The sequence below is a fragment of the Rattus norvegicus genome, chromosome 6 (assembly GCF_036323735.1).
Source record: "Rattus norvegicus strain BN/NHsdMcwi chromosome 6, GRCr8, whole genome shotgun sequence".
NCBI lineage: Eukaryota > Metazoa > Chordata > Mammalia > Rodentia > Muridae > Rattus > Rattus norvegicus.
In genome coordinates, this window is record NC_086024.1 from 45,809,654 (window position 1) to 45,828,525 (window position 18,872).

Below are 18,872 nucleotides of genomic sequence, written 5' to 3' on the forward strand. Positions count from 1 at the left end.
GTGGTGCATCTGCATCCCCATGATACCTACATCCAGTATGCTTGCTGCAGCAACTTCATCCAGGTGCCGGAAGACCGAATTGAGCACCTCTCTCAGGCGTTTGGTGGCAGACTTTTTATGGGGCTGCAGGAGCACAGCCTGGAAGTTCACTGGAAGTCCATACCTGCTCAGACAAGACAGGCCGGTTGGGTGCTTAGTGTAAATACCAGCCAAGAGGGTCTGGCCAAAGTCGAGGAGCAACTCAAGTGACATTGGATGGAGAGATGGCTCAGTGATTGAGTGCTTGTTCTACAGGGCTCCAACTCGGTTCCCAGGACCCATGTCAAGTGACTCAACAGCCTGTAACTCCAGCTCCAGGGAATCCTACAGCCTCTGACCTCTGAGCACCTGTATATGTGTCACAACACATTCACGCACACGTTCATAAAAATAAACCCTAAAAAATGAATGAATGGCCTGTAACCACAACTTAGAAAAGCAAAACTCTATATATATATATATATATATATATATATATATATATATATATATATCAGGCCAGGTAACGAAAGGCTAGAAATGATACTAACTGTATCAGGGTCTCTGAACTGTACAAACCATTTCTGAAGGTCACAGCTATGACAAGAACCAAGAGCTCATGGCCCCAGCCACCTGTACCAGAGTTGCAGCGGGTCTGAACTTTACAAGTCTCCATTATTTGTTATTTCCCACTAAAGGAGACAGCAAAAGTCCTGTTAAAGTATATTCCTCTTGCTCAGTTCTTGGGTGCATAGCAAAGAGCTTAAATCTGACGAATCATTTTCTCAAGAATCACTGCTGGGGTGTCCACTATTCCAGAATAGCATTCAAGTGCATCAGCGATCCAAGGTTCGACTTGCATGCCTGGCCAGTGTGACTGTGCTAGGCTATGCCTCAGATGAGTGTCCTTGGTGCCTGCTCTTACCTCGCACAGAATCTCCTAACCAGAGTGTGCTGTAGAAATGAGTTGGGCAAATCTGTGGATAGCATCAGCATGTCCATGGATTCCTCCCTGGTTCCTAAACATTCCCAGTCTTCGTTGTGGGCAAAATATTCCTGGGATATGACGGATGCTGCTCTTCCCACTATGTCTGCAGGGGCCACTGGTGCTTCTGCTTTTGTTGGCCAGAGAGGCCCCCTTGTACTGACTGCCCTTCCTCAAGGCAGCCAGCTGATCATAACAAATCCCAGGTGCTGACAGCCCAGTTGATTGTTTACAGACAAGTGATTGCTCTTCCAGCCCAAGTTGACCAGAAACATTAAATGATCTTCTTGCCTTGGCTGATTACAAGCATGAGTACAACATTTGGCTTCAGGGCCATCTCATCCTCCTAAGTCCTTACAGCTCTCTTGGCTTTTCTGTCAGTGACATCCAACCTGCCAACCCTCCTGTCACAGCTCTGAGGAACATCATCCCACCAGGACATGATTTCAGCCAGGCTGACCAGTTCTCCCATTGCCTGTCCTCAAGGCCAAAATACTCCCTTAGACTTCTCCATAGAGAAGCTGTCTCTAGTGAGGTCAGCACTAGATGGTGTCTTGCTGCTTCTGGGTGCAGGCTCCCCAATACCCTAATACCACTCCATCCCACTATGATTTAACACAAGTCTGCACACCCAATGTCCTGTGTCATTCATTCTTCAACCATTGCCCTCCTTGAAAAGCACTTGCTGTTTGATCCCCTTTCCATGAAAACACTGAGAATGATACACGTCTAAACACTAAATACTTGAACTGGGGGAACCAGAACCATAAAAACCATTTAAAAAAAGGGTTGGGGGGTTGGGGATTTAGCTCAGTGGTAGAGCGCTTGCTTAGCAAGCGCAAGGCCCTGGGTTCAGTCCCCAGCTCCGAAAAAAAGAAAAAAAAAAAAAAAAGCACACACTAAGATGTGTTGTTCTTAAAGCTATATATGCTTGGTTTGGTTTGCTCTATGACACTGGTGACTGAATTCTGGGCTCCATGCATGCCAGGCTGGCACTCTGCCAACCACTGAGCTACACTCCATCCCTGACAGGTGATTTGGATCCACACCTGCGCTAACCTATGGCTTCCACATTTTCCACAGTGGCTCTGTCTTCCTTTTATTTCAACATGATAGAAATTAAGACAAGCGTTTATTTGGGTGTAGCTTTCTTATTTTAGTGGAGAGCTACCTTGAAGACTCCCCTTGGAGAGTGGAGAAATAAGCAGCCTGGGAATGTCTCTAGGAACCACTGCGGCCCTGCAATAGCACAGAGGGTCTGTGTGGAGTACACAGGCGAGGGAGGCAGGTAGAGCACATGGATAAGTGGTAGGAGAGAGTGAGTCCTGAAGAGCAGAGCACATGTGGCCCAACTGCGATTCCTTTGACAGAATGGAGACAGTTGCTAAGACGCAGCCACGGAAAGCCACGGAAAGCAAAGGGCAGGAGGACGAGAGGTGGGAGCAGAGCATCCGAGCTTCCCCTCCAGGGCTTACCCCTCAATGCTACCCAGCCCAGCATCCCTGCCACGCACCTGAGCACAGACTCCACAAACACTCTCAGGGCCTTTATGTGGATCCAGGCAATAAAGGCCTCGCTGAAGTTCACCTTGAGCCAGCGCAGCAGAGGTCCCTGCAGAGATGGGAAAACTGCATGAGCCTCTGGACACTCGACTGATAAGTGCTATACACAGAGCAAGCCCTGAGACCAGGAGGAAGGCCCGGGAGCCAGCGGAAGCAGAGATGATTGGAAGAACCTAGGGAGGCTCAGGACCACTGCATGCAGGCACTGGACACTGGGGAAGCTCTAGGGACAGCCACTGGCACATGCGAGAGGCCACCTCAGACCAGCAGTGGGAAGCTAGGTAGCTCTTGACCAGCCTGTCACTGGCATCTGAAGGCTCTTGTCTGACACTGAACAGTAAAGAAGCCCACCTCATCAGAATATACTGTCCTCAGAGCCCAGCCCAACCACCCATGAGTTGCACCTGACAGGGCAAGAGCCCTGTCTAGGCCACAGCTGCTGCTGCTGCTGCTGCTGCTGCTGCTGCTGCTGCTGCTGCTGCACAGCCTGATGTGGTTGCTCCTAGGGGCAGCCCCACCTGACGTTTCTAACTGCGGGCGAGGCCAGAGATGGCCCTGCAGGACAATCAGGAGGGATGCTGAGCAACCGAACCACCCACCCTCCAGCCAGAGCCCTGCCCATCACCAGTCACCAGCACCAGCCACCGTCAGCCAGGGCACAGGCTCCCTGTCAGATGACAAGCCCCGTTCCCTGCCTAGAGAGTCAGCTCCAGAAAGTCCATGGATTCTAGGCTCCAGTTCCAGCCCTCACAAGCAAGAGGAAGCAACACCAAATGCATAGGTTTGATCCTTAGAAGAGCCTCAGCTAGGGGGAGAATTGAGCCAGGAACCCCCAGGGTTTCCTGGGGTGCTTACCTCACCCTCGCCCTCACTCTCTCTGTCGTTCTGCCCCGCAGTAGGCCTAGTAGGGTTACCTAGCGGGGTTACCTTAACCTTGTGGTCACGGTAGGTGGCTGATCCCTTTTTAAGAGCAACACAGGAAGTTTGCTAAAGGTACAGAAATGATTTATTAATCGTTCAGCAAGCATGTATCATGAACACAAATAATTCTCATGACCCGGAGAATAATATGCAAGCAAGGTCTGGAATCCCTGCTCACAGAAGGGTGTGGCAGGGGTGCCTGCTTGGATCAGGACCCCAGCGCAGCAAAGACAGTGCCTGGATGTACTATTGAGCTATTCTGACCTGGGGAGCTCATTTATCCGGCCTCATAACACTCAGGAACAACTTCATCTTTGTCATTTATAGAACATTTTGGCATATTGCATACAGGACACTAGAAAAACACAGCCAGGCCACTTCACCCTTTATCACCCTGCCTGCAGTTCAACCTGTGTTCCCAGAGCAAGCCAGCCCTAGCTTCCAGTGGGTCAGTAACTAAAGGATTTGGGACTCTTGGCTTCATCCACTCCCAGCCAGACCAAGTGAGAGAGATTCTCAGAGTGCTGGGGTGGGGTGGGGTTCTCACTAGCCCTCCCTGAAGCTCCATTCACCAGTGGTTTCTGAGTGTCTCCCAGGAACTCTGTTTCTCATATACATGGAAACTCTAGAAGGTTCTCTGGGGCAGTTGGGGCCACAGAAGTCTATGGGTAAAGACACCACCAAGTGGCAATCTAAGCCCTGAGGTGCAGGTGGCAGTTTCACTTGTGTCACTTAAACACACAGGGTGGGTAACAAATGTCCTACTTCACCTATAGGCAGGATCCTTGTAATCTGGCCCCATCCAGGGATACTGCAGGGACTCAATCAGGAGAGCAACAATCAAAAAAGCTCCACCTAAGGGCAAGGCTGTGGTGGACAGGGTTCCAGGAAGCTGAGGTCAGGCAAGGGCACCACTGGCTTCTGTTCTTATTGGTGATAGCCACTCCTGCCAGAATGTGCCATGTCTATGCCATTGCTCCAAGGAGCTGAGTACCCTCAGAAGCTCAGGGGCCAGGCCTCCGGCCATGTCTTCTGTCTTCAGGAGTCTGGGCTAGGATCCAGTTAACTCTGGATCTGGCCACTGTGGGTGTGGGCTCAGTGCATACACATGACATGTATGTGTACATGCATGGATGTGTGTGTGTGTGTGCGTGCGTGCGTGTGTGTATCCACATGGGCCTGAAGGTGAAGTTGTCATACTTGTCTATCCCACGCTTATAATCTCAGTACTTTGTAGGTGGAAGCAAGAAAATCAGAAGTTCAACACCATCCTCAGTTACATATCAAGTTAGAGAGGCCAGCCGTTGTCACATGAGACCCTCTCTCAAAAACAAACGAAAAACAACATAAAGTCTCCTGTGAACTACCTCCAGCTGCAGTTTCTGTTTGAGAAGGAAACAGTAGGCAGGTGGGACTCCAAGAACTATTTTGGGGGGACTCACAAAGCCTCTCACTCAGCAAGGTTAGCCTAGATATGCTCAAGCTATCTGCCCGATGTGTGAGGAGGCATGGGGCAAATGCCAAGCCACATGGGAAGCACTGCATCAGCACAGCAGCTCTGCTGTCCTCAGACACACTTATAGCTGTGGGTACACCGGCTTTCCTCTGAGGACTCAGGGACACTCTACTCACTCCTCCCACCTATCGCTGAAGTGCTACTAGAATGTAGTCTGATGAAGTCTCCCTCTGCAGAGGCTGGGAAGGAACCAGAAAATGGCCACCTAGACAAGTGCCCTGAGAGTGCGGAACTGAACCAGGCCCTGCCATCGCAGGACACCAGAGCCTTGGACACACTTTTGTAGAGCACTGGACTGATAGTCCCAGAGCTACAGGTTCCCAGTTTAATACAAAGCTCTCAGTTTTGCCCCAGTGACAGAGGCTGACATTTCCACAAAGTGTCTGTGGCCACAATGTCTCAGATAAGCACCCAGGCTCCTGGGAGCACATAGGTGGTAAGTACAGGCGCCAGGGGCAGCCTGAAGTCTATAGTCAGGATGAGGAAACCAGTGGCTGTGTGATCTCTGAGGCAGTGGCACTATCTACCCTGGGCACTGATGCTTCATCCTAGGGCCCCCTGCTCTGGCTGGTCTGTGGCAAAGTCCAGGGTGATCCCCTGGCCAGAGTTCACTTCAGCATCTCAACTCCAAGCTCTTCCAAGACAGTGACAGTGATCCTGGAGGCTGTGCGCGTGTCAGGGAGTGGAGCTCAGTACATACTCCATCTGAACTCACATGTACCCAGCATGAGCTCAGGAGATGGGAACCGTCAGACTGAGGAAGGGACTCGGACCTGCGGAACATTAGGGAGTGCATGCCATCCATCTAAAGAGCCCTCCTACACCCCAGTACTCACATACTGTTGTTTCTTATCAGACAGCAACCTGGTCATCTCTTCCCTCTCTCTTTTAATTTCTTTCTCATCATAGTAAAATTCCCGGACAATGAACCTTTAAGAAGAGCAACTAGAGCTGTAACTGGGCAGAATCTGGACTACCCAGGGATTCAGACCAATCCTGGGAGAACCCATGGCCCACACCCTTACTTGTTTTCTTTGGCTTTGACTTTGAAGTCTTCAATCACTTTTCGGAAAAGAGTCACTGTGAAGAGACCACCTTCATTGTCCTCAGCGATCAATCTAGTAAGGAGAAGCATTGTTAGCTGGATGATGTAGGATCACTCTCCCAAGCTCGGAGTTGAAGCTAGGCTCAGAAGAGCTCCTTGTCAACCTCAGGAGGCCATCCCCACTGGCAGTCAGGTTCCCTGGGCCTGATGGCCTATGCTTCAGTCCTTGGCTGGAACCAGGACCTGGGAACCAAGGGTGCCCTGATAACTTCCCACTACCCACTCCTTCAGGCTCAGTCTGCCTGCAAACTCCAGCAGAGACTGCTTGGGAGCAGCAACTTGTTTTGTCTTGTGCGCCATAAATGGTTGACTAATCCAGCTCCCCACAGGGCCCCAGACACTGTTGCTGGCTATGCAGGTTCCAGTAAAGCAAGTGGCAGAAGCCATTCCACATGGCTAATCCACTTCTGATACCATGAAGCCCTAACCGGACACGCCATTGCCAGCATGTGGCACAGGCTTTTGGAGTCAATGTCCTCAGCAACTCTGAGAAGTTTCTAGTCTTGAGGGCCTAGGCATGCCTTGTTTGACAGGTCACCTCATTTGTACTTCAGAGTCCATGCCCATAGGAACATTCCCTAAGCTTCAGACCTTTCCAAAATGGATTGGTGCAGACTTAGGTACTTTCTCAATCATGAGGAGCCTGAAGTCTCTGCTCTGTGTGGCCCAGCACCCTGCTGAGCTGGCCCTTTTCCGGAGGCAAGCCTCAAGAACAGAAGACACCTCTGCCTGCCAGGCACGCCATCTGGTGCTACCTGCCCAAAAAAAGATGCACCTCTTCAAGCTCTGTCTCTCCCAAGACCTTAGGCTGTGATTAATTTGTTCTTTGCAAACCCATAATGTAGCTCCTGGTGGCTGTGTCTTGGGAGTGAGTGATGTGCTCCTCAAGGCCAAGATTTCAGGAATGAATGGGTTGAGACAGGAAGTGGGGCTAGGGTGGGATGGGATTGGGGGACTGAATAAGACAGTATGGAGGGGGGGGGTTGGGGATTTAGCTCAGTGGTAGAGCGCTTGCCTAGGAAGCACAAGGCCCCGGGTTCGGTCCCCAGCTCCGAAAAAAATAACCAAAAAAAAAAAAAAAAAAAAGACAGTATGGAGGGTAGGGTGTGATGTGATAGAGGGGGGTGGGACATAGTAGGATGGGTAGGATACAAAGGGATGGTAGGGGATGGGATGAGATGGGGTGGAGTGAAGTAGATAGCTCTGGGTGTAGTGTGGTGGGGCAGATAATTGAGCTCATGTTACTTGTGGCTCATTCTCAAATTTCCTTTATGGAATCACAAATAAGTTCCATATGGTTAAGAGTCCCCTAGGCTCTGCCCAATAAACTAGGCTGGAGACTCCTGATCTCATCACCCTGCGTGTGGTTTTTTTCATCTCCACAGTCCCTGTGACTCTGCTGTATTTTGACCCAGGCACCGAGACATTCTTGTCACGTGATTTTTTATTCTAGATAAATTACATGGTTCTGTGTATACCTGCTGTGGTAATAGAGATGGCCCCCATAGGCTCGTATTACATGAATGCTTAGTCACCATAGAGTGGCACTGTTTGAGAAGGACTAGGAGACACGGCCTTGTTGGGTATGTGTAACCTGTTGAAGTGTGTCACTGGGGTGGGCTTTGAAGTTTCAAAAACCTGTGTCAGGCCAGTGTGCCTATGTTCATATTCTCCCTTCCCTCTGCCTGCCTGCCTGCCTGCCTGCCTGCCTCTCTGCTTATGGATAAGTATGTATCTCTGTGCTATTGTTACAGCACGATGCTCCTTGCCGTGATAAAAAATGGACTAAGCCTCTGAAACCATAAGCGAGCCCCCAATTAAATGCTTTCTCTTATAAGAGTTGCCCTGGTACTGCTCAGCTATTAAAAACAATGACTCCACGAAATTCTTAGGCAAATGAATTGAACTAGAAAATATCATCCTGAATAAGGTAACCTAGTCACAAAAGAACACACATGGTATGCACTCACTGATAAGTGGATATTAGCCCAAAAGCTCAGAATACCCAAGATAAAATTTACAAACCACATGAAGCTCAAGAAGAAGAATGACAAAAGTGTGGATGCTTTGGTATTTCTTAGAAGGGGAAACAAAATACTCACAGAAGGAAATACAGGGACAAAGTGTGGAGCAGAGACTGAAGGAAAGGCCATCCAAAGTCTGCCACACATGGGGATCCATCCCACATGCAGTCACCAAACCCAGATACTATTGCAGATGCCAAGGAGTACATGCTGACAGGAGCCTGATATAGCGGTCTCCTGAGAGGCTCTGCCACAGCCTGACAAACACAGAGGTGGATGCTTGCAGACAACCACTGGACTGAGAACGGGGTCCCCAATGGAGGAGTTAGAGAAAGGACTGAGGTAGCTAAGGGGGTTTGAAACCTCATAGGAAGAACAACAATATCAGCCAATTAGACGCCCCAGAGCTCCCAGTGGCTAAACCATCAACCAAAGAGTGCACATGGAGTGACCCATGACTCCATCCACATATGTAGCTGAAGATGGTGTTGTCAGGCATCAATGGGAGGAGAACCCCTTGGTCCTGTGAAGGTTTGATGCTTCGGTGTAGGAGAATGCCAGGGCGGGGAGGCGGGAGGGTGTGTGTGTGGGAGCACCCTTATGGAGGCAGGGGTGGGGGAATAGGATGGGGGGTTTCCAGAGGGGAAACTGGGAATGAGGATAACAATTGAAATGTAAATAAAGAAAATATCCAATAAAAGAAAAGAAAAAAAAAGGGTTGCCCTGGTCACGGTGTCTCTTCAGAGCAATAAAGCAGTGACTAGGACCTGTCCACAACTAACGCTTTGCCCATTCTCAAAGTGAGCTCTGATTGTGTGAAGCTGAGTTGTTGGTTTTCCATGGATTTCCATGACCTACACAGGTTCAATCCAGTCCTACACTTCATTTTTGCTGTACCCTCCTGACGTTCCTGTTCTGACCCAATTGGCCACAGTCTGAGACTGTCCTCCCTGCTCAGACTGTAGCTGGCCGCTGGGCTGCTGCTCTGTCCAGACATTTGCTGAACAATGTCTGCATCCTCCACTTAGGAGAGCAGAGTGGATATGAAGAAGAGAATACAGAGAAGACAGGCAGAGAACACATGGAAAGGCTCTGCTGAATGCAGCCAGAGCCAGAACAGCCTTCCCAGAGAAGGGACAAGGAAGTGGAGCTTTGAAAGACAACAGTAGAGAGGAATCCACCAAGAAGGGATTCCAGGCCACTTGGACTCAATGCACAGGTATGGTGCTGTGAGGTGTTCTGCCCTTGGCACGTGTCTGCTGCTCCATGAACATCTACACGTTCCTTTCTGGGAGCATAGACTAAGCTGAGGTCTCACTTACTTGGTTGACCGAGGGACCACCATGTCCGATAGGGACTCATATGTCTTCTGCCACTGTACATAGCTTGACCTGTGAGGACACAAACTGTGAGATGCTTTGGGAAAACAGGTCTCAGGAAACTGTCTGCACCTTCTCCAGAAGACTGAAAGTCATGAGATAGAACCAGGAAGTGTCCCCAACATCCCTAAAGGTCCTGCTGTGGCCGGGTGCCATGCTGAGCCCAGTCTGTGTGCAAGGGCCCACAGGACTTCCCAGAAGGTCGCCAGGTGGAAAGCCCAGGTATTGGTATGTTTTGAAGGTCACTAATTATTTTCTGATCCTGGTCCAGGTCACCTGGGCCCAGGTGAATAGCCCTTCTAGCTTCAGGTCAAAAGAAACAGTAGAGCTTAAAGTTCTTCTTCTGGGCACAGCACAAGAAGTACTCAATAAATGCTTTGCCATTGCTACCGTCTCCTTACTTCCGTGGAGACACTGGCCCTCTGTAGACCCTGTGCAGGAATGTCTGCTGACCTGTGGGCAGCAGGGCACAAGGGACCCACCTCACTTTCTATAAGAGCCAGGCACCCCAGAACCTTTCTATCCACATACTTGGGGACGATGACCAGCAGGGTTATGAGATATTCAGAATCGAGTACGAAGTCTTCCTTGCTGACAATATCACTCAGTGTCCGAGTGAAGAGGTTCCCCCTGGAATGTAGAAGGACAATGGATAAGACCATCAGAGAGAGGATCATTGACCCCATATGTCCTATAGCATCCAGACAAACAGCAGGAAATGGAGCAGGCTCAGGGGATATTTTGAACCCCGTCTGCCAGAGCCAGGTACAGCCAAATCGAAAGTGAGCTAGTACCTCTTCCCTCAGGGGCAGGGAGGTTGGCAAAGCCTCTGCAGCTATCGCCTGTCACTCAAGGGGCTGCTGAATTCAACACCTCAGTGACCTGCACTCTCCCCAAAAGCAAACCCAAGTGCTGGGAGGGGAACTCAGGTGGCAGGCAGCTACAGTTATTCAAGTATCAAGACAGCAGCCAAGTCTCTGAATTGCAGAGGACAGATAGGCCTAGATAGAACTAGCTCTGTGTCACTTTACACTGTTCAGTCCAGCAGCTGGGGACACTCGCCTGAAATAGCTTTGTCTATGCCACCAGCCCTGGATAGGATGAAGAGTACGGTATTATTATCATGCTGTCGCATGGACAGATGTGCCTACCAAGACATGGTGGATCCGCAGACTGCAGAGTCCTGGTCAGAGAGCCCAGAGAGCGTGGGGACTGCAGTGTTAGTCCATGGCTTCCCACTTCCCAGGCAGAGCCAAAGGCAACGCCTCAAAGGCAGTGTAAAAATCCCATCCTCCAAGGGCGTCTCCTCTCCTGCCTGGACCAACTCCACACAGCTGTGTGATCATGGACAAATGCCAGTGGATCCCCTCCAGAGATGCAGCCACCCTATCATCGCAGCACACACATTAGCCTGCTAGGAGACTTATCTCTGATTTATACTGCACCCAGCTCAAAGCAACAAACCCACAGGCCTGTTGAATGAGTAACTGTGACTTTTCAAGAGTAGAAACTGTCTCCACATGTTTGGTGAAGAGGTCGGAAGTAGAGACTGTATGGGAGAAGAGAACATGGACCAGTCATCTTTAAGATCCCAATTCTCTTTTTTTCTCTTTGGTTTTCTCAGACAGGGTTTCTTTGGGTAGCCCTGGAACTCACTCTGTAGACCAGGCTGACCTCAAAGTCTGCCTGAGTGCGGGGACTAAAGGCATGCACCACCATTGCCAGGTTCCTGATTCTCTTTCGAATTACACTTTGTATTTATTCATTCTCTCTCTCTCTCTCTCTCTCTCTCTCTCTCTCTCTCTCTCTCTCTCTCTCTCTCTCTCTGTGTGTGTGTGTGTGTGTGTGTGTGTCCCACATGTGCCTCAGAACATGTGTAGACGTCAGAAGACAACTTGCAGAAGTCAGCTCCCTCCTCCTATCAGATGGGCCCAGGGGTTGAGCTCAGATCATGCAGGTGGTAGGCATCTTTACCCACTGACGCATCTTGCCAGCTGACAAGCTGTCACAACTTGGTGAAGTGAGTACATGCCCACCATGGTCTGGACTCCAGCCTCAGGAGGGACCAACTATCCTGAGCTCAAGGTAACTTGTGCTCACCTAACAACTAGTATCCACCTTTCTCATGTCCAGTTACTCCGGGATGGACAGAGTCAGACAACTGACGCTGACCTTCTAACTGCAGATGGACAGCCTTCAGCACCCCTTCTGTTTGGACTTGGGGTGGTTTTGGACATGTGGGCGTTCTATTGGAGGCAGGAGGTAGTGTAAAGCAGAAGCCGACTGGTGTCATCTGTGCTCACACAGCAGGTGCAGGCATACATGGAGGTTTACTCTTTGTGGGGTGGCTGTGGCCAGAGCCATGAGGTCAGGTGCACAACTTTGCATTTCAAGAATCATAATGATGCTTAAAACTTTCCTCCTTTTGGGGGAAATTTTGAATTTTCAGATTAGAAATGGTCAACTTATGTTTTCTTTTGTGACTAGCAAATCTGGCCTAAAGAGGGAAGCTTAACTGGCGGAACCAAACGGAAGGAGGGACACTGGCCCTGAGCGCCTGGGCCACTCTGCTTTCCTGACCTTAGATTCGGAATCTAGGGGCAAGGGTTGGGCACCACTTCATGCTAATTGACCCTATTCATCCTTCCCTTTCACAAAGGAGCTTGCCTGGGTTCTTAATGTAACCATTTCTTCCAAGGTGCTCACTACCATCCCCAAGATAGTCCCTGCCATGATGGCCCTGAGCCTGCTTTTCTACTGATTCCACCACCTTGGAGCCTGGTCTGTCAGGAACCTGAACTATAAGACCAGCAGACACTTTTATGACCGAGTCCCTGCAGCTGTCCACCCTGGGTGGCTGCTAATCCTATCTTCCCCTTGAAGACGTTTGGGCTCTAACATCCCACCCTACCTGCTCCCCTGGGAGAGGAGGTGCAGTGAGAGGCCTGGGAAGGCCCCTCAGAGCCATATAAACTGAGTGACGAGTGGGGAAGAAGGAAAGAAGGAATGAGCGAAGAAACTTCATGTTCCTCTCTGTTCACAGGCAGGGCAGCCCCCTGCCTCACTCTGTTCTCTCTTCATCTGCTCCAGGGTCCTAGTGCATGGCCCCATCTGTCCACTTGGCTCAAGAGCCACAGCCATGCGGATGTTCCCCACACCAACCCCACCAGCTACATGTACAGAGAACGCAGTGGGCGCGGTACGCACGTGGATTTCTTCTCCAAGTTCTCCAGGTTGGCCTTCAGAACACTGTAGGCGGCTGTTCGCGACTTCAGGTCTGTCTCGATTTGTGCCAGTTGCTGGGAGGGAGGGGGGAGAGACGCTCCTGGTGACCTTGAAGAGTTAGTGAAACTCTTCAAACATCTCACCAAGCATCCGTGGGACACTTAACAACAGTGACCAAGCCAGCCATGGGTGCTCATGGCCACCACTTGGGAGGCAGAGACAGGAAGATCAGTTCAAGATCATCCTCCCCTAGATAGGCAACTTGAGGCCTAGGCTACAGGAAACCCTATCTCGGGGTAAAAAAAAGAAACAAAATGAAAAACAAAAAAGAAAAGAAAACCAGCAACCTGCTGACTCACCAGAGTGGTCCCATTTGTCTCCCTCTGACTCTCCCAACTCCCAAGCATCTGGCTCTCTTAGTCTCCACATGCGGAAGCAGAAGGGGACCAGACCTCACTTTATAGGTGCTCAGGTACCAGCCACACAGCTTGCCCAGCAACACTAGCTTGGGCTCCTTCCTAGCAAGCAATGCTGAACTGCCAGATGAGCAACCCCCACACAAACCTTCTTTGGCCCTGTTAGAGGGCAGCCAGTGATCTCTCCTGTCTTCTATAGTGACCCTCCATGGTCAGGTTCCTGACAGACCAACCTCCCAACCGTTGACCTCTCCAGGCTTGACTGCAGCCTCCTCATAAGCTGCAGAGGCACAATAACGGAGCGCCTCTGTTCCCTGCCTCAGGCTCCCATCTACCCAACAGAGGAGGAATGCCACCTTTAGAAGAGCCCCAGAACAGTTGGCCACAGTGAAGAGCAGTTCAAGAAGGCTATGGTAACTAAGCTGAGGCCAGAGGGCAGCAAGTGACTCAAAGCCACAGTGAGTCCCTTCCACAGGCTGAGCTCTGTGGTAATTTAAAGAAAGTCTGCCTCCCCAAGGGCTCTCACCTCTGTGAGCCGCTGGCCCTGCAAAGACACACCATGACAGTGAACAGTGCCCCGTAGCCATAACTACAAATGGGTGGGTGTGTATTTAATAATGCATGGATGTGTGTCAGCAGACAGACAGTGGTGGGTACTTCAGAACTGAGCATGTAGCCTGGTGGTTTTCAACCTATGGTTGTAATGCCTTTGGGAGTTGAATGACCCTTTTATGGGGTCACATATCAGATATCCTGTATAGCAGGTATTTATGTTACAATTCATAAAGTAGCAAAATTATAGTTATGAAGCAGCAGTGAAGATAACTTTATGGTTGGGGTGAGGGTGTCACCACAACACGAGGAACTGCATTAGAGGGCAGCAACATTAGGAAGGTTGAAAACCACTGCCGTAGCCTTAACGCACAAGCCATCTGCATCCCCTTGCTATTGTTCAGCAGTGGGCTGGGATGAGAGTGTGTGTCTATGCTATAGGGTAGGGCACGGTGCTGATGCAGGAGATGCTGAGATCATGAGATGAGACGCATGGCACTGTGGAAGCTCTGAGTTTAAATACTCAGAATAGACATCCAAAAAGGAGGGTCCTCTCTGAACCTTAGGCCCTGGTCACTGTTAGAGAGGGAAAGGGAACAGGAGTTGAAACAGTAGCAGACTTCCAATGTTCCTGTCTTTACCTTGATCATGGGGCTAGGGTTTATTTTTCCTTGCATTTTAAACACATTTTTCTTCAGAACGATGATGTTCCCAGGACATCACAAACACGAATCACCGAGACCCATGTGCCTTGTGGGGTTTTCTTCACTGATGGCATCCTACTCATCTGCACACTAGCCTACACAGGCTGCACGGCTGTACTGTACACTGGATCATACCACATGCCACACTCAAGGGTCAGCCACACCAACTGACTACAAAGACTGAAGACCCAATCTCCCATCCTCTGTCCAGCTAGCCTACAGGTTCCCTGTGGTGGACAGTGGAGCCACACACACACACAGCACAATTCGTGGGATTTGCTTTCTTAACCACATCCCCGCCCCCACCAGTTTGATGTTTCAACAGTTGTGCATTTGGGAACCCTGGACTAGAGAGGAGCCAGTACTCTTCTATGATTCTACTACTCTCTGACTCCCCCAAGCCAGGTCTAGTGCCCCAGGGACTCAAAATCCCAAGTTGGCATGCCCACTCATAAAAATGTATTCTCTGGTTCAGTAGTGGACAGGTGTGAGGCTCTCCTGAAAGCCATACCTGGCACAATGCCCAGGCTGCTCCTGTAGAAATACCTTTGAGAACCTCTGCCTGATTGTCTTGGAAGGGGATGTAAGCCCAAGGAGCCACACCCAGATTCCCAAGAAACCTGAAGAAGAAAAGGATTCAAAGCCACCCTTCCTGCCCTGCCCTGCCCTGCTCTGCCTACCACCCTCAAGGAAGCTCAGCTAGTTAGAGAACAGGGCAGCTTTGTTCAGAGTAGAGCTGGGATCTCCCCAGCCATCAGGCCGGTCAGAGACATGACACAGACTGGGTTCTGTATACACTGGGACCAGGGCAGGACAGTCTCATCCATGGTGAAGGCACATAGAAGCCACCTTGGCAATGGAATGCCCACAGTGTCCCTGCAGACCTCTCTGTATGGGGCTTGTACACAGTGTGGCAAGCTGGAGACCATGGCTCTGCAGATGGCACCCTTCATGGGGCTGCCTTGTCATTATCACAAGACACTTAGGGGATGTGTTGGCACAGCGTGACTGAGAGGTGGGGGTCCTCAGCCAAACTGTCTTCTAAAACAATGAGGTTTCTTCCCAGGGGAGCCAGGCTTGGCACCAATGCCTGTAATTCCAGCACCTAAGGAGGCTGAGACAGAAGGATCACGAGTTTTAGTCTAACTTGGGTTACAAAGCTGCTTTGAGGCCAGATTGGTCAACTTAGTGAGACCCAATTTCAAAATCAAAATTAAAAGGGGGCTGAAGTAGAATGCTTAGTATGTGAAAGATTCTGGGTTCCATATCCAGTACAACAAAATCAATCAATCAGCCATCAATCGATCATCCAAGGGGCACTAATGGCAGAATGAGGGAGGAAGGAGTAAGCCTTCCCATAGTGTTTTTAAAAGAAGTAGGGAGTGAACTGAACTGGTGTCTGGGTCTGAGGTCAAAAGTCAAATGCCTCAGGCCCATCCAGTGGACTGTCCTGTGAGACTATGATCAGCTTTCTGGGTGACAGGGACAGAGGAATACACACAAGTCTCTCCCGAGTTCTAACCTTACCTGGAGCATGGTAAGAGAAGACCTACCCAGGCTCACTCAGGGAGCTAATATCCCAGCATTTTGCCCTCCACCTTGTAGAGTCCCAACTCCATGCCCATCATCTTGGATGGTCAGAAGTCTGCAAGCAGACTCTCCTCACCTTGGCCAGTGTATCCACCACGCTCACCAGTGGCTGCTTGGCAGGATATTTGGCCATGTCCCACTCGAAGTGTGTCACAAAGGATGTCAGGTCAACTGGAAGAGCAAAGACAGCTTGACAAGTGAACACAGCCTTCCCACTTCCCAAGACTAAGACCGGAACCCAGAACCAAGCCGAGCTGAGACAAATTGAGCTTGTTGCTCACACTGAAGAAGCAGTCAGAGAGAAGCTGAGGAATAGGCAGGGACTCTGGAAGAGCAGAAGCTCCATGAGGGAGCCATCTGATTGACATCAAAACCCTCAAACGCTGAGGGAAGGACACTGAAGCAGGTGAACTGAGTCCCATGGTCTCCCTCTGCAGCTTCTGCCTCAAGTTTGCTATGAAGTCGCTCTCCCTAGAGGTTGAAACCAATAAGGTAACATTCTGTGGCCACTGGTAACTTTTCCACCTTCGAGGGTTGTTTGGCCTACCCTCCCCAGCTGGGTCAAAGCTGTTTTATGGCATTCCAAAGGCATACTGGAAAGCATTAAACTAGCCCCCTAAACTACACAGCCATGGCCTGTCACAGGTGCCACCTGTTTGGGGGATAGTCTCCCTGCTTCTTGAGTCTCAACAAGAGCAAGACAATGTTAACCCACATCACCTACTATTCAGAAGACCTCTCACAGCTCAGCCACACATTGGAGTTTGTGCCTCATTCAGTGTGTGTCTGTTGTGTGTGTTCACTAAAACCCAACAAATGCCACTGTAAAGACAGATGTTCCTGCCTACCCTAGCCAGCTGTGCAGAAGAGGAATGAGAGGAGCTGATGGTGGTCCAATTGAACTGATGAGTTTTAGTCCAAGAAGCCTGACTGATTATGATATTTAGGGGTATTTTGTTTTTATATGTTTGATTGTTTGTGACAGAGTCTCACTGTGTATCTCTGGCTAGCCTGGAACTCAATGTATAGACCATGCTGTCCTTGGACTCAAAGATTTGCCTGTCTCTGCTTCCCAGTAAGCCACCATGCTCAGCTGTGATACTTAGTTTCAATTGTTAACCAACACAATATAGAATCACATGGAAAGAGAATCAGTGAGGGACTGTCTGGATCAGGCTGGCCATGTAGATCTTCTTGATTAAGTAATTGATGTGGGAAGACCCGTCCACTGTGGGCAGTGCCATTCCCTTGGTTGGGGTCCTGGACTGTATAAGTGTGGAGAGGGAATTGAATTTAAGAAGTACGCATGAATTATTTTCTCTCTATTCTTGACTGAGGCTAATGGCTAGCTAATTCAAGTTTCTGCCTTGACTTTCCTTCAGTGTTGCACTGTGACCTTTGTCAGGAAAATAAACTTTCTCTATTAAAGTAGCTTTTGTCAAATTTTTATGATCACAAATTAAACTAGGACATTGATTTAAGCCCCAGACCCCAAGCAAGAGAAAAACTGAGTCACTGTTTCTCCTTGAGAAAGTGGTCAGATCACTCACCTCTTAGGGGCTTGCTTGTTTTGTTTTGAGACAATGTCTCACTATACAGTGCCAGCTAGTTTGGGACTCACTATGTAGATCAGACTGTAATCAAACTCCCAGAGAGCCACCTGTCTCTGCCTACCAAATGGTGAGATTAAAGGCATGCACCACCACATTTGGTCTAAGGGATTAATTGTTATTATATTCTGTAGATCCAGAGAGAGCTATGGGACCTTGTAACTTCTCCTTCCCCCTTTCTGTTCTTCCTGTCTCTCCTTCCTTCCTTCCTTCCTTCCTTCCTTCCTTCCTTCCTTCCTTCCTTCCTTCCTTCCTTCTTCCTTCCCTCCCTCCTTCCCTCCCTCCCTCTCTCCTTTCTCTTTATTTATTCCTTTTGACACTTCTTTGTGTGGCCCACCCTGGCCTAAACTCCTGGGTCCGAGGCACCCTCCTGCCTCAGTCAGTCTCCCAAGTAACTGGAATGACAAGTATGCAATACCACCCTTTGCTCTACATGTGGGGGATTCCCACCACAGGGTCTGTACATGCCAGCCCTTCCCTGTGTGTGCTTGTTCTTAAGCACATGGAGAGAACCTGTCATCACCCTCTGAACTTGTGTGGAATATGGCTTCCTGCTCTTGGGAATCCAGGGCAGACACCCTTTCCTCCCACCCCCAAGTGCTCATAAGTGTGCAGGGACAGTTAGGTAGGCAATGATAAGAGACAGTATCAGGTTCCCAGAGAAGCCACCATGGCTACAATTGGACAGGAACCCAAAAAAAAACCTGACAGACAGAGGCTGTTGTGTGTGGTTGTGAGAAGGTCAAGGGTCAGAATGACCATGATGGACACTTGAGAGGGTAATGTTAGAAGTCTAGAAGAAGCTGCTGGAGCAGAGAAGTGGGCAGGAGCTAGGCAGGAAGACAGACCAGGTATGAGGTCACATCTGTACCTTCATGTCTGGAGCTGACATAGAGAAGGAGGACAGGACTAAACACAGTGGGAGAGTCCATGCTTGGAGTGGACAGAAGCCAGTGGGGGTGTGGGAAAGGAAAAGCCAAGAAGGGCAAGAGAAACTCTGAGAGTAGAAAGGAGGAGACCCATTCAGATGGATGTAGGGCCAATGACACACATGGCATTAAGTAAAGTGATACCCACATTCCTAGGCTGGGTGGTGAGGGAGGGACACTAATTTACCTGGGAACCACAGAGCAGTGGAAGGGACAGGGTAGAGAGGTTAGATTCAGTTTGGGGAAAGTCCAACTTTGAAGATGGAAACCAAAGGAGATTCAAGAGGGAAGTGGTCCTGGTACTCAACAGGCAGGAATGCCTTAAAATAACAGAGA

At 49.8% G+C, this 18,872-nt stretch overlaps 1 protein-coding gene across 17 annotated transcripts in view; it reads right to left on the minus strand.

Moving 5' to 3' along the window:
• Positions 1–18,872, minus strand: part of Atp6v1c2 (ATPase H+ transporting V1 subunit C2) — a 63,646-nt gene that overhangs the window by 385 nt on the left and 44,389 nt on the right. For 11 of the 17 annotated variants that reach the window (NM_001014199.1, XM_039112600.2, XM_039112604.2 and 8 more), the window contains 9 exons: positions 16,074–16,168; positions 12,718–12,809; positions 10,042–10,140; positions 9,454–9,522; positions 6,028–6,120; positions 5,839–5,932; positions 3,421–3,552; positions 2,517–2,614; positions 31–163 (listed from right to left, as the gene is read on the minus strand). In NM_001014199.1, the coding sequence (NP_001014221.1) occupies positions 31–163; positions 2,517–2,614; positions 3,421–3,552; positions 5,839–5,932; positions 6,028–6,120; positions 9,454–9,522; positions 10,042–10,140; positions 12,718–12,809; positions 16,074–16,168 (905 nt within the window). The remainder of the gene's footprint in view (positions 1–30; positions 164–2,516; positions 2,615–3,420; positions 3,553–5,838; positions 5,933–6,027; positions 6,121–9,453; positions 9,523–10,041; positions 10,141–12,717; positions 12,810–16,073; positions 16,169–18,872) is intronic. The other 6 variants (XM_063262173.1, XM_063262171.1, XM_063262174.1 and 3 more) reach the window with 1 other exon arrangement.